A 14491-nucleotide genomic window follows, 5' to 3' on the forward strand; every position below is an offset into this window, starting at 1 on the left:
GACCTAGGGATCCTCCTGTCTCCTCCCTCCCCAGTGTTGGGGCTACAGGCACATACCATCCTGCCTAGTTATTATGTGGGTGCTAGGAATTGAACATGGGTCCTCGGAATTACGCAACATGCATTTTCTCCTGACTGAGCCATTTCCCCAGCACTGTGGTAAACACTCATGACAGCAATCATGGCTTCTATGACAGTGATACCTCCTGACTTTTATTGAGCTTCAACTGTGCCAGGCACATTCAATACACTATTCAATCCTCTGTGAACTCTATGCACTAGGCTCTCAATACTCCTCCTTTGCTTAAATGGCAAAACTGAGATTAAGGGAGGCTGGGTGCCTTACCCAGCATCACACAGTGACAAGCGGAAAGTCCAGGTCATATGCGAGCAGTCTCTCTCTAGAACCCAACCACCTCTCTATGTGAAAGGTCATTTAGTCCATCTGCTGAGCGTCTGCAGTTCTACACAGGAAGTCATTCTAAATAAATCATTCTAAATAGAATCAGTCACGCTTTTCTCCACAGTGACCTTCAGAGTATTACAGTGGAGGGGACGTTTCCTCAGAAGTCAGGGCATGTGAGTTGTACACCAGGGATGTCAGCACTCTGCATCCTGGGGTCATTGTCTTGCAGCAAACCTGGACAGCCCACCCACACCAGAGTTCCAAAGCCTCTTACCGGGGTGTCCTTCAGTTGCCTCACCAGCTCTTTAGCCTGAATCCACAAGTCTCTGGGGAGTGGAAAGCACAATCAAAAAAGTCACATTCTTAAGGTTCAGGAAGGTGATGCCCTCACCCTCCCAGCACAGCTGCCAGTACCTGAACCGGAGGCTACCCTGAACTGCCCTGGCTTCTGAGGGGCAGACTTGACCTAACCTTTAAAGCCAACTGAAATCAGCAGGAGGTAGGTATTTGGGCATTGCCTCAATGAAGAGCTCTGTTTCAAAGCTCTCTGACTGTTGCCAGTCCCCTCAAGCCCCCACAGGTCAGCAAGAGTGCACAACCCCAGAGAGGGAGAAGAAGGAAACTTACTCGGCAGTAGTGTGGGCTGCAGTGCCCTTCCCCGGAGAACACACGGGCATCAGGACAGAAGGGTTGAAATGCCTGATGATATCTGAAAGGGCTTCAGAGAGAACCAGGGGTCACCTCAAAAGATAACCGACTCCCTAGGTGACACGACAACCCTGCTGCCTCCATTGCAAGGCTTAGCCGCCAGACCACGCTGTCAGGTCACCCCTGAGGCAGACCCAGGAAAGCGAAGGGAGCGCCACTGAGCATCTGCCTAGGTGGGCTGGGCCCAAGGTCAACTGCTCTCCAGGCATTCTCTCATTTACTCCCGAGGAGACTGAGATAGAGACATCAAGAAAGTCCTGTCAGGTCCCCCAGCTGACAGAAACGACTGGGATTAGAACCAGAACTCTGGGCTGCCTTCCCGTCGTCTCCCTTGCTCCTCGTGAGTGACAGCAGGGCGGGAAAGCTCCGGGGAACACGCAGAGAACATGTCACCAAGCTGACAGCCAGAAGACTGCTAAAAATAGTGCTGTCAGGAATGTTTAAGTCGTGTCTTGCTCCTCAGAGAGGACAGGGCAGAGCGGGGAGGGCGGGCTGCAGAGGGAAATGCCTCTTTCTCCCATTTCTTTTTGCCCCATCCTCAAAGAGCCCCAGGGTTTATGGAAGCAGGATCCAGAGGGCTTCGGGAGAGTTCTCTATGGGGGAATACACCTGCCGATAACAGGCAGGGAGAAGCTGGGCTGGTGGTCAAGGGACTGGTTGCTTGGCTTCGTGACCACAGGTGGTCACCTAACTACGATTCAGGATTCAGGGTTGCCATCCTGACCCCCCCCACACGAGCCAGGTTTTCTCATCTGTGACAAGCTTGCAGGATCCTAGGCCCGTGGGTGGGAAATGCAGAGCTTTGGACTCAGTTCGACGTGATAAGAATAGCATGCGTGTGTGTGTGTGTGTGTGTGTGTGTGTGTGTGTGTGTATGCGCGTGTGGGGAGTACTTCATCCTTCCTGTGAGGATACTTGCTAAAGGTCAGTGTGAACACATGCATACTAAGTTGTGCTAGCAAGTCACTGAGAAAACTGTTTTCCAAAGTAAAAGTAGTCAAACTTTCCCTTAAAACTTTTCACAAAACTTGGTCAATTTGTCTCATCTGCTGGGGGTTTGAAGTCTATGGGTGCTTATTCTTGGGGTTCTCTGATTGTAGGGGGCAGAACAAAAGGCAAGACATGAGGGCATAGATGCCCCGTGTTTCCAGGGAGGGACTCTGCTACTCACTGAATCCACAACCTTGGAAAAAGGCTGTTTATTTTCAACTTTCAGTTTTTCCGTTTGCAAATGACCTTGTAGATGGTGAGGGTGTGGCGTGATGTGGAAGTCACTAGAGTACTCTAAAACTTGGTCAGAGGATTTGAGAGCTGGACCTGGTCAAGCCAGTCATCCACTGAATGGGCCCAGACACACACACATACACACACACGAGGTAGGAGTTCTCTGCAGAACTCCTACCTCGCCTGGGCTGTCAGCCATTATGTATTCCTCCCTACTCAGGGTGCCCACCCTCAGCTTCAGAAGTCCTGATGCCAAGGGCTTCAGGGGCAAGATCTGCCTTCCCTGTCACCTCCGCTGCCCTCTGTTCAGTTGGGATTCCTGATTGTGTTTAGACATGGTGGGCTGAGGACTAGAGATAGAGGCAAATGAAAAAACAGGCAAAGAAACAAAGCGGTCCTGGGGCTCCAGGTCCGAAGAGCATCCTCAGGCATTCCTACATTGACCACCTCAGATCTTTTCTTCTACTATTTGAACAGAAATAAGTCCAGGCCTCGGCATAGCTGTGACAGCCACCAAGTCAGTGACCACTCTGACTTCTGCCTAGGAGACCACACTAGCCCCTCACCAGCCATTCAGGTGACAGGAGTGCTGGACCATGAGCAAAGGAGAGAGGATCCTCATCTCTGTCCTTTCTAAGACCGGAGTGCATCACAAGCCCTTTGTGCCAATGTCCAAGCCCAACTGATAGGGCACCAGCCGCCCCTGCTCATCCCCGGCAGGGTGGCAGCCGAGTCCTGCCAGCTCACCTCATGAGCAGTGGATGGGACACTCTCCCAGGCTAGCTCACTAGCATTAGGGGTTCAGGGTTCTAGGGTAGCTTAGTAGAGTCACAAAGGTCCTCTGGCACCAACTCAAGATGCCCAGATCACAGAGAATGGATTCATGAGCACATCTGTACGCAGAGAATGCAGCACATTCATCACAATTATTGCTTCCTTTCATTTTCTTCACTTCCCTTCCCAGAGCCCAGAATATGTTTTTTATGGTGAGAGAGAAAGATTATAGAATAAGGTTTTATGTTACAGGCCAGGGGGGTGGGGGGTGGCACATGCCTTTAATCCCAGCACTTGGGAGACAGAGGCAGGCAGATTTCTGAGTTTGAGGCCAGCCTGGTCTACAAAGTGAGTTCCAGGACAGCCAGGGCTACACAGAGAAACCCTGTCTTGAAAAAAAAAAACCAACAACAACAAAAAACAAAAACAACAACAACAAAAAAAAGGTTTTACAAATAAATGGGAAATTAGGGGCTTGGGTCTTCCTCTTGGGCAGGAGGAAGGATCCAGGACATTTTTCTCAGAGAAGTGCCGTGGATCCACCTCTGAGGTGGTCATACAGGAACCCACAGGCTTTGCTCCAGTTCTCCCAGTTCCCCTTACCCCGTACGTTTCTCATGCTTTCTATTCAGGACACGTGACCTTCTATCCCTGCCTCCCTTACCTGTCTCCCTAGCATGCCTTCCCCTCTTCCCAGACCACTAGTAATGCAATGAAGCAATAAAGTGCATCTTCTTTATTAACAAAATGTCTGCTGTGTCCCAGGGGGTGGGGACAATTTGGAGTCTGGCTGTACACCCAGGACTTACCTGTCATGATTCCCATGCACACATTCTGTGGTTTGCTCTCCATGCTGTAAGAAGCGAGCACACAAGGATCAGGCTACGTTGTTGTCCACAGGAGCTCTTCCCGTGGCCCTTGTAGGCCATTTCCTAACAAGCGTTGGCCTACCCTTGCTCTGGGGGTGGTGAAGGACAAACAGTTCCCTCTGGATCCTCTTCCCAAGCTCTCTAATCCTGCCCAAAGCAGAAGAGGATACCAAGTCCAGCGCAAAATGACTCTCGCCCAAACCCTGCAAGGTCCCCCAAGAGCAGAGGGAGGAAACCCTGTGCAGTCACAGGAATTCCATTTTTCTGGTCTTTCCCTCTTGTCTCTCATTCGCCCAGAGGAGCCACAGGAGTCACGGGTTCTGGGAGAATGCGGGAGGCAGAAAGTGGTTTTGGTCACTGCTGTCCCCCAAACCCTTAGGCAAGGACTTTGAACTCTCTGGTCCTTGGTGTCCCCCCATCAATCCAGCAAGGAGTTAGAGAAGGGACTGTGTGCTGTGTCTCTGCTAGCTGTGTATCAGGATGGGTACCTTTGAGGGTTCCCCATGTTGACCATGCCAGAGCTCGGGGCTGGAGGCTGGAAGAGAGAGATACTTGGTGTGAGTAAGTCAGCCAGGGAGCCAGCAGGAGACAGGGAAGCTTCAAGTCCTTAGAAGACCAAGTCCACCTTGCTCACTTTATGGTGAGGAAGGCACACTCTGCTCTTCCACAGCTTGTCTCCTAACAGAGTGGCTGACAGCTTTCCTCAGGGCATAGATTTAAACGTAATGTAAGTCACGCTATATTCTACACAGAATCCAAAGATTGATTTATAAAGCAAAACCCTCTATCTAAGGGTAACTGCTCTCTCTTTGACTAGAATGTAAGAGCCATTGTAGGCAGCTGTTCTCATCTGTTTGCCTTTGGCTGCATTTCTTTGACCTCTCATTCGGTGGCTGGCATGTGGTAAGTACTAGGTGAATGTTGAATAGGTATTTTTCTTCATAAATGAATTTGGCTTCCCCTTGATGAAAATAGTGGGTAACACAGGCTACTGCTTGTTGGTAAACACGGTACAGAAAGGAAGATAATTTTATCCTATCCCACGGAGACCTGGAGCTGTGGCCAAGACATTGAAAGCACCCACAAACATTAGTTGTTATTGGCATTTTTGTAGTTTCCAACACACAAACACACACAAAGTTTAGATGTGTAAGGTTAGATCTGTCAAGTTTACTAGTAGGTAACTAGAAGGTGACTAGTAGGTAAGTAAAAGGTAACTAGTTGGTAACTAAAAGGTAACAGGTAGAGTGGCAACACGTAGATAGTTATGTTCTCACTGTCCTAGTCCAGGGTGCTTTAACGAGCACAGCTATCCTACCCACCAGCTCCAACCTGGCCAGCCCACGGAACTGGGTCACTATTTTAAAGCTCTCCAGGGAGCATAGGCTGACCATAAAGTTCCCCTCCCTGGGGGTCAAGTCTCTGATTTGTCAGTAAGAAGGACTTTAGAAGATCAATCTTCCAGGGAGAAGTAATAAGTTGAACAAAAATCACTAGACTGTGTGTCAGGGGATTGTGACACGGAGCTGTGGGTTAGGCAGTCAGGGGAGTGGACCTCTTTAGTCCTGTAAGTTGGGACAGTTTCCTTCAGACCAAAAGGGACACTGCCTGCCAGCGGAGCAATAGTTGCCTGAGGGGCAGGGAACCTACAGCATCAAGAGCTTATAGTTCAGATACTGGAAACACGAATATTTGAAACCTCCTAGTTTCAATGTTGGTGGCTGATTGAACTAAAGACACACAGTATTTTAGGACCACAAATTTGTTTCTTCTGTAATTGGCTGATGGACAACATATCTTGCCCCCAAAGGAGAGGTGGTGGTCAAGATACAGAAGAAGGAAAGAAGAGAGAAAACAGGCCAGGAGATGGGTAAGCTCATCTGGGAGGTCTCGGAAACCATAAGAATGGCCAGTGTTCTTTCTCATGGCACAAGATGTGAATGGATATTTTTAATTCTTTTTCACCCTGCACATCTGGAGTTTTCTTGTATGGAATATGTAATTGCAGAGGCTATTGAAAATAAATTTTGTAAATATTTGCATAACTTATTTTAAAATGTTTGAAAGAGAATGCAAATCTTAAAACAACTAACTAGTTTTAGAGAATCCCAAATAAGCAAATGTGATTTCATTTCAGAGACTCCAGAAACTCAAATAAAAAATGTCAACCTTAAAGACTCTAAATATTCAGTCTCCTGTTATTTGTGTGGGGTGTGTGTGTGTGTGTGATGTGTATGTGGTATGTGTGTGGTATGTGTATGTTGTGTGTGTTTGATGTGTATGTGGTATGTGTGTGTGGTATGTGTATGTTGTGTGTGTGGTGTGGTGTGGTGTGTGGTGTATGTGTGGTGTGTGTGTGGTGTGGTATGTGTGTGTGGTGTGTGTGTGGTGTGTGTGTGGTGTGTGTGGGGTATGGTATGTGTGTGTGGTGAGTGTGGTGTGGTGTGTGTGTGTGTATGTGGTGTGTGGTGTATGGTGTGTATGTGTGTGCAATGTGTATTTGGTATGTGTGTGTGTGTGTGTGTTGTGTGTGTGTGTGTGTATTTTCTTGTTGCACAACCAAGCTGAGTACACATTGGGCTCTCAGGCAGAGAAGGGAGGCCTACAAGGAGCGGGGCCTTCAAGACTCATCCTGAAAGCAGAGGGGTCTGGCTGTGGAGTAGCAGAGCCATCCTGGCCTAAGCTTGTTCTGTCTCTGTGGCCCCGACTCCTACCCAGGAACAGGGGAAGGCAGTGAGGGCAGACAATGTCACCATTCGAGAGTGGGAACTCTATCTCAAAACGAAGCTGGAAGGTCCAAGCCCACAAGAGCTTTAGATTTAGAACATGATCCCATGGAGACTTCGCTGCCCAGAGTGGAAGAACCAGAGAGTCCCCCCAGGAGGTGGGCTTCAGTGTGTTCAGCACAGGCTTAGCAGAGGCCAGCTGTCATCTGGCACAGGAGATCTCTGCTCTCCGTTTCCCATTCCCCGCCTTGACATGGTTCCTGTGGTAAGCCTCCCCTCCCCCATCAACCCAGACTCAAGGGAAAGCTCTGTTGGCCAGATGCCAGGGTTCCGAGGCTATTCCCTGACTAAGCCTGCATCTCCACTGCATCTCCACCCCTTCTGTGCCCTCAGTCATTTCCCCAGTTCATGTCATTCAGAGCTGCTAGACTGTGACTATGACTAGAGAAGGTTCTGGATCTGGCAGCTCTCACACACTGTCCAAGCTCAGGCGGTGTTCATAAGTATGGCAGGATAAGTTTCAGAGAGGCCAGTTATTCGAGAGGAGTGGGCACAGAGACTTGGGACTCTCGGGAGCTCTGGGTGGCCCTGGTCTGCCATAGCTGAGTGGGGGTGAGCCAGGCCTAGAGGCAGGGGTGTCAGTGAGGGAGTGCAGGCTGGGATGGAGGAGGAAGAGCCTGGCGAGAGGGGGAGAGCTTCCTGACTCAGGTGTAAGAGGCCCAGGAGAGCTCTGAGACAAAGGGCAACTCCTGACAAGTCCTCTGCTCAGCCAGGGTCACGAGGACTTGAAGGTCACAGGATTCTGCTTCTTGCTAACTCCAGGGTAGGTGGCACGAGGGCAGAAGGACTGATAAGAGCTTGTGGCATTGTCCTGTGCCATCTGGATTTCTCTGTTTACCCTCTTCTTGCCCCCTTTGCGAGGTCATATAAGACATGCCAGGTAAAGTTATAAACAAAAGGCAAGCAGAAGGTACCCTTGATGGTTTGTATATGCTCAGCCCAGAGAGTGGCACTACTATAAGGTGTGGTCTTGTTGGAGTAAGTGTGTCAATGTGGGTGTGGGCTTTAAAACCCTCATTCTAGCTGCCTTGCATGTCTCCTAGCTGCCTTCAGATCAAGAGGTGGAACTCTCAGCTTCTCCAGCTCTATGTCTGCCTAGATGCTGCTGCTTCCTGCCTTGATGATAGTGGACTGAACCTCTGAACTTGTATGCCAGCTCCAAATAAATGTCCTTTATAAGACTTGCCTTGGTCATGGTGTCTGCTCACAGCAGTAAAAACCTAACTAAGACAGTACCTACCACTACTAATCCTTAGAAACATTAAAGCCAGAACCACAATGAGATGTTGCCTCATGCCTGCTAAACGGCGAGCAAACATGGGACTGGAGAGATGGCTCAATGGTTAAGAACACTGACTGCTCTTCCAGAAAGGGCCTGTGTTGGGTTCCCAGCACCCACAACTGGCTGGCTCACAACCGCCTTTAACTCCAGCTCCAAAGGATCTGATTTTCGTCTTCTGGTTTGGAAGCCATTTACATGGTAGCTATATACACTCAGACATAAACACATAAAGTCTAAAAAATAAATATTTTAAAAACCCAAACAGCACCATCAAACAAAAACAAGAAAATAAGTGATGAAACTGTGGGGGGGTGGAGAGGTGGCTCAGCTGTCAACGCCTAGATCCACCACCCAAACTAGAAGAGAATTTGGAGAAACAGGAACTTTGTGCATTGCTGATGGGAATGTGAATTGTGTAGCCTCTATGAAAACCAATGCAACATATCCTTAAAAGGAAAATGTTCTTTAGACCAAATAGCACTATATATCTCAGCCTGCCCTGGAACTTGTTATCTAGCCCAGGCTAGCCTCAAATCTGCTTTGATCCTGCCTCAGCTTCCTAAATTAGGATCACAAGTATGCATCATCACTTTCAACTTCCTTAAAAAAGATTAAAAGTATAATTATCATGGAATTATATTTCAAGGTGTCTTTCCAAAAGAATGGAAGTAGGATCTCGAGATGATTATTTGCACTTAGTGTTTTTCACAGGATTGACAATGGCCAAAAGGTAGCACAACCTCATGTCCATGTGTGAACAGATAAACTAAGTATGGTATGTCCATGTGTACAGTGGAATATTAGTCACCCATAAAAAGGAAGCATCTGGCACAGGAGGAAATTATGTTGAACAAAATAAGCTATTTACATAACGACAGATACTACATGATTTCAAGGATATGAAGTCTTTAGTTAAACTCACAGAAACCAAAAGTGGAAATGGGCTGGGAAAACACAAAGTGAGTTGTTACTTAATGAGTGAAGAGTTTCTGTTTTGTAAGCTGGAGGATGTTCTGGAGACTGGCCATACAGTGAGAGCATACTTTATGTTACTGAGTTGACTCAGATGGAAGCTAGGATCTGCGTATGACAGAAGACACACCATTTGTCTTGAAGGCCCCAGGTCATCTCATTTAGGATTTTCCAATTCCATCCACTTTCCTGCAAATTTCACATTTTTTTTTGTTTGTGTCTGACTAAAATCCCATGGTGTATTTAAAAAAAAAACATACAAAGCAGACATGGAATTTGCTTTATCTTATAAATGCAAGGCTTAAAAAATTCCTTTACAAATTCTGAGCAATGGCTATGAAATTTAGTATGGAAATTTCTTTTTATAGTTAGATTTATTTGTTTATTATATGTAAGCATACTTTAGCTGTCATCAGACACCCCAGAAGAGGCTGTCAGATCTCATTACAGATAGCTGTGAGCCACCATGTGGTTGCTGGGATTTGAACTCAGGACCTTTAGAAGAGCAGTCAGTGCTCTTAACCATTAAGCCATCTCTTGAGAACTAATGATAAGCCTTCTGTATGGTTCAGCCACATCAACTCCTGAGTATGTACTCAAAGGATTCAATGAACATATTACAAGATCAATTACAGATCAATGTCTATATAGCACCATTCATAACAGTTAAATTATGGGACCAGCCTAGGTGTCAGACATCAGAGCAATGGGTAAAGAAAATGTGGATTATATATACATTGTGGAATGTTTTCTCAGCCAAGAATCAAGTCAGGCTGTTGCGCAATTGAAGGCCATCCTACTGAGTGACTTAGGTCAATCTCAGCAAGACAAATATCACGCGCTTTCTCTCCTTCAAGGTCCCCTTATCTTCTATAGATACGGAAAATCACGAATGAGAAAGTGAAATGAAAGAAGCAAAAGGGATCCCAGGGGACCAAGGGTAACTAACGGCAGAAAGAGAGTGAGAAACAGAAAGAGATAATGGAAATATTAAGAGATAAGACATATAAAGGGACTATGCTCCAAAAATAAATAAATAAAAAGTACCTTGGAGAAAACAACAAATTTCAAGGTCCTCTAAGATTTTAGCATGTCCGTGACTCGGACAATGCTCTCTCCCAAGCAGAGCACTACTGGAGGTAGAATCCAACAGCCCGGGCTAACCCTCTCATCCTTATGTAGATGAAGATGACCAGGAACTTCCCATCATTCTGTTGCCTCCTCCCAAGTGCTTAGACTACAAGTTTGTGCCACCAGGCCTGGCCTCCAATAGGACATTTATGCCAAGACATCAGGAGGTTATTCACGGTGTCACCAGTGCCAAATGGTCTCCTGAGACAAGCACATGAAATACTTACAGTTTCTGGGTTGCCGATGGCAGCCACGAGCTTAATGTCTGCCGGTCTCAGAGAGTGAACTGTGAAGATGAGAGTCCACAGGACAAGGTCAGATCCCCCTCAGGGAAGGCAGGGAAGGCACACAGAGAAGACTCACACCCTACAGCCTCAGCATAGCCAGGTCTGCTGGCAAGTTCAGGATGCCATACTTACTGGGGATCCTGGAGCTCAAGGCTCCCTCCCCTCTGGAGGCCACAATGATGACCTGGACTTGGCCTCTCCAAGCCTATGTCCCATGACTCTTGCCTGGCCCTGCGCTTGACTCTCACCCCTCTCTTACCTGTGACTCTGCATTTCTGAGCTGCCATTAATAAGCGATGAGCCAAGAGACTAAAATTAAGGTCATCTGGGTACCCAATGGTTAACTGTAGCTTGAAGATTACCAGAGATTAGCACTCAAAGTCAGTGACTTCAAAAATGCAAATTATATGCAAATGATCCACATCTCTTTAACCCACATTAGGGTGTATTCCTAGAAACCAAACTTCCTGGCTGTGTTAAAGGGGAAGAGGGGATTTAAATGTAAACTAGAAGATGCCATTTTCTAGTTTTCCTAAAATAAGTTTAAGTGGAAACCCGTGTGTGTGTGTGTGTGTGTGTGTGTGTGTGTGTGTGTGTGTGTACGTACATATCCATTAAACCCAGCCAGCCACTTAAGATGTAAAGCTGGTTTATAGCATCCAGGTCTTAGAAAAACCTCACCCATAATAGGTGGGGATGACTAGAATGGCCAATGTGGCTACATGGCAGGCCTGGAGAAGCCACATGAGTGACAGCTCCTGACCCAGGGCACTTTATCCCTCGACCTTGACCTCGAGTCAAGGTCCTAGAAGTTGTCCCTATGCATCTTTTACCCTTAAGTGTGATGTTGTTGCCATCCCTCTATTGAAATAATCGAGGAGGAAAGGGACCAGTGGTTCTCAGTGTCCTAATGCTGAGGCCCTTTAAGGTCAAGTCATGATGACCCTCGACCACAAAATTATCTTCGTTGCTACTTCACAACTGTATTTTGCTTCTGTTATGAATCGTGATGCAAATATCTGATGTGCAGGGTATCATATAAGATTTCTCCAAGCGATCATGGCCCATAGGTTGAGAACCGCTGAGACAGTACCTCGAAGAGAAAGGAGAGACCAAGAGGTGGAGGCAGAGCCTCTCCTGGCCACAGAGCCTTTCCTGTGTCCATGGCCAGAGGCCACATACCTGACTCAGAAAGCACGCTCAATTCTAACTTCTTTGGCTTGCAAGGGAATGGAAAATTCTTCAGGGTCCGAAACTGAAACCAAACACACAAAACATCAGTTTCCATGGATAGAAGTATTGCCTGCTAAAACAATTGGTGTAGAACCGACCTTGCCCATGGCTACCTAGGCTCAAAATCCAGAAGCAACATTTGCACACAGTCACATTTTCCCAACTTCCATACTTGGTTCCCCGACCTCCACCCTGGAGATTGAGGACATGTGTCCCTTAATGAGGATTTCAGCAAGCAGTATGTGCATATTTTGGAATAGTTCAGAGGAGAGGGAAGACAGATGATGAAGGAAAATAAAACTGAACTCTTGGGATGATAGAATCTTCTGGAAGACAGCCATGAGTGCACAACAATCCTGTTCCCAATTCTGCTCAAGCAGTGTGCATATTAATGTAATATTATCAACATATTAATAATTGTTATGGATTTTTTATTCCAACCTTAAAAGAAGAAATAATCAAAGGGCCTATTTATTGAGACTAAATATAAAAAGAAATTCAGTGCCTCATTTATTTTTATTATCCCTCTGTTATTTTGACACACGAGGCATCGTGCCAACGTGCTGCGACAAATTTGAGTAAAACGTGAGCCCAGGAGCCTCCCATGTCTCCTCCAGATTGGCAAATGGATTGCTGAGAGCAGAAGGGAGACATGGTGGCCAGTACGCAAGTCTTTAGGGCAGCACTGGTCTCTCTGGGCATGGGTGACAGGAATCCAGAGGGGCTTCTTTGTGGGAATAACACAGCAGGTTTCGGGACACAGGAAGTGCTAGGAATCCTGGCAGGAGAGGCAGGCAGGGCCTGGAGCTCTCACCGTATCTCTCACAAGCGTAAGTTAATTTCTCGTGGATTTCTGATTACAGTAAGAGATGGACTGCACTTACTCTCATCTCTTATCTCGTGGACCTTCTGGGAAGACCTCACCCAGATGCCTTCGGATAACTTATAACATCTGCATCAAGGGTCACAGTGATAACACGCCCGTTTATAATGCTGGCAGGGCACTTCTGGGAACCACCCATCCATCTGTAAGGATGATGAGCCCCAAATTTCAGGAGCCATGGTAACGTTCTGCCAGGCAGCCTGATGGGCCCAGGGGAGCAGCTCCTTTGGCCCATTCTGTTAAGGGCTTAATGAGGGGCCACCAACTTGCTCAGAAATTTGGACTTTTTTTTCACTAGCAGAGAGCCTACCTTCACTCCCCCATCCCACCCCACCCCTCCACCAGGGTGAAATTCTTACCACTTGCTGGGGCTGCCATGCCAACGTGTTCTTTCTAGAAGAGCCATGGATTTGGGAGGTCCCTAAAAATAAACACACAAGCAAGTAAACAGAAATAGTTCAATTTTTACACGTGTACATGTGTATTTGTGTGTGTGTGTGTGTGTGTTGGCCAATGATGTCTTCCCCAATCATTCTCCACCTTATTTTGTGAGACAGAATCTCTCACTGAAACCAGAACTCATCCATCTCAGTAGATTGGTTGGCTAGCAGCCCTCCTGGGATCTTCCCAACTCTGCCTCCCAGCACTGGGCTTACCGCCCAGTGTGCCGCCATTCTCAGCTTTTTTATGTAGGCCCTAAGTACTGAACTTAATCCATACAGACAAATCCCCCAACACCACTGAGATGGTTTTTAAAGTTGAACTTAACTTGTACCCAAACTTTACACCCTTCACCCTTCAAGCCCAATTATCTCCATTCTCAGATTAGTAATGTCCTTTTATCATAGAGAAGCACAGACCCATTTCTCTAGCTATCATAGCTTGGGATAGCACTTTCCATTAATACATTCCATGATATAATAATTCCCAGATCAAGGTACAGAAGAATTGTCTAAGATAGGCCATTACCCCACATCTTGCATAAGCACATTATCAGATTGCTATACTGCTTTCTTGCCAAGAATCTCCCAGGATCTTAAAGTTGGACAGATAGCTGCCATTATTTTGAAATCTAGGACCAAGCAGGGAGGACACACAGCTTACTAGAATGCTCTGCAGGGTACTGAGACAGAGTAATCAGCTATGACTCTGCTAAGAGTTTTGCCTGCCTCTGTCTTGAAATGCTGAGATTAACGTTTATGTACCACTATGGCGGCCTCTGCGTATTTTTCCTATTGTAACACAATCGTGATATCTGTCTCAGCAGCTCCACAGCACATTTCTAGCTTGATACTTGATGCTGGATTGAGAGCCCTGCTTCCTCTGATGCTTTTTCTCCCAGCTCTCTGCCCAGTGTGCACAGTATGTCTGAGGAGGAGCAGACACTGGGAACGGCAGACGTGACCTGAGAGACAGAGCTAGACTAATTTCTCACCCCAACCTTCTCCTGTAGCTTTACTTTTTGACCCGGAGAATAATTTATCTAGAGTTGCATAAAGGAGAAGCAGTGCATTTCCAGTTTCTACCCCTGGAGGTTTCCAGTTTCCATGAACAATGCTTATAAGACATTTCCAGAGCTCACTGGCTCTCCAAGTTCCCAGAAGCCTGTTTTCTGAGCAGGAAGAACCCTATGGTAGGAAATCAATGAGCTGTGGACAAGCATAAACTTCTGGAAAAAGCTGGAACCCCGGGTCTGTGACTGGAGGGCAAAAAAGAACTGGGTAACAGAGATTTAGAGGGAGCTGGACTTGAAAGCCACAAATGTCAGGCTAAGCCATGGGTAACGGGGAGCCATGACCAGTCTTGAAGAGATGATTTTAAAGACACTGTTACTACAGTGCTGAGAGAGTTAACAGGGCAGAGAGTTGAGACCTTTTATCTTATGTTACTCCCAGGCCAGGATAGCAAATATAACTGTTAAGTGGTAGCCATCACTT

At 46.9% G+C, this 14491-nt stretch overlaps 1 protein-coding gene across 1 annotated transcript in view; it reads right to left on the reverse strand.

Moving 5' to 3' along the window:
- LOC127687568 (phospholipase B1, membrane-associated-like) overlaps positions 1-10434 on the reverse strand; it is an 81707-nt gene extending 71273 nt beyond the window's left edge. The window contains exons 1-5 of the mRNA XM_052186332.1: positions 10379-10434; positions 4469-4515; positions 3921-3964; positions 1033-1123; positions 680-731 (exon numbers count right to left, since the gene is read on the reverse strand). Coding sequence (XP_052042292.1) covers positions 680-731; positions 1033-1123; positions 3921-3964; positions 4469-4494 — 213 coding nt within the window. The 5' untranslated portion in view covers positions 4495-4515; positions 10379-10434. The remainder of the gene's footprint in view (positions 1-679; positions 732-1032; positions 1124-3920; positions 3965-4468; positions 4516-10378) is intronic.
- Between the last annotated feature and the right edge of the window lie 4057 nt (positions 10435-14491).

The sequence above is a fragment of the Apodemus sylvaticus genome, chromosome 6, assembly GCF_947179515.1.
Source record: "Apodemus sylvaticus chromosome 6, mApoSyl1.1, whole genome shotgun sequence".
NCBI lineage: Eukaryota > Metazoa > Chordata > Mammalia > Rodentia > Muridae > Apodemus > Apodemus sylvaticus.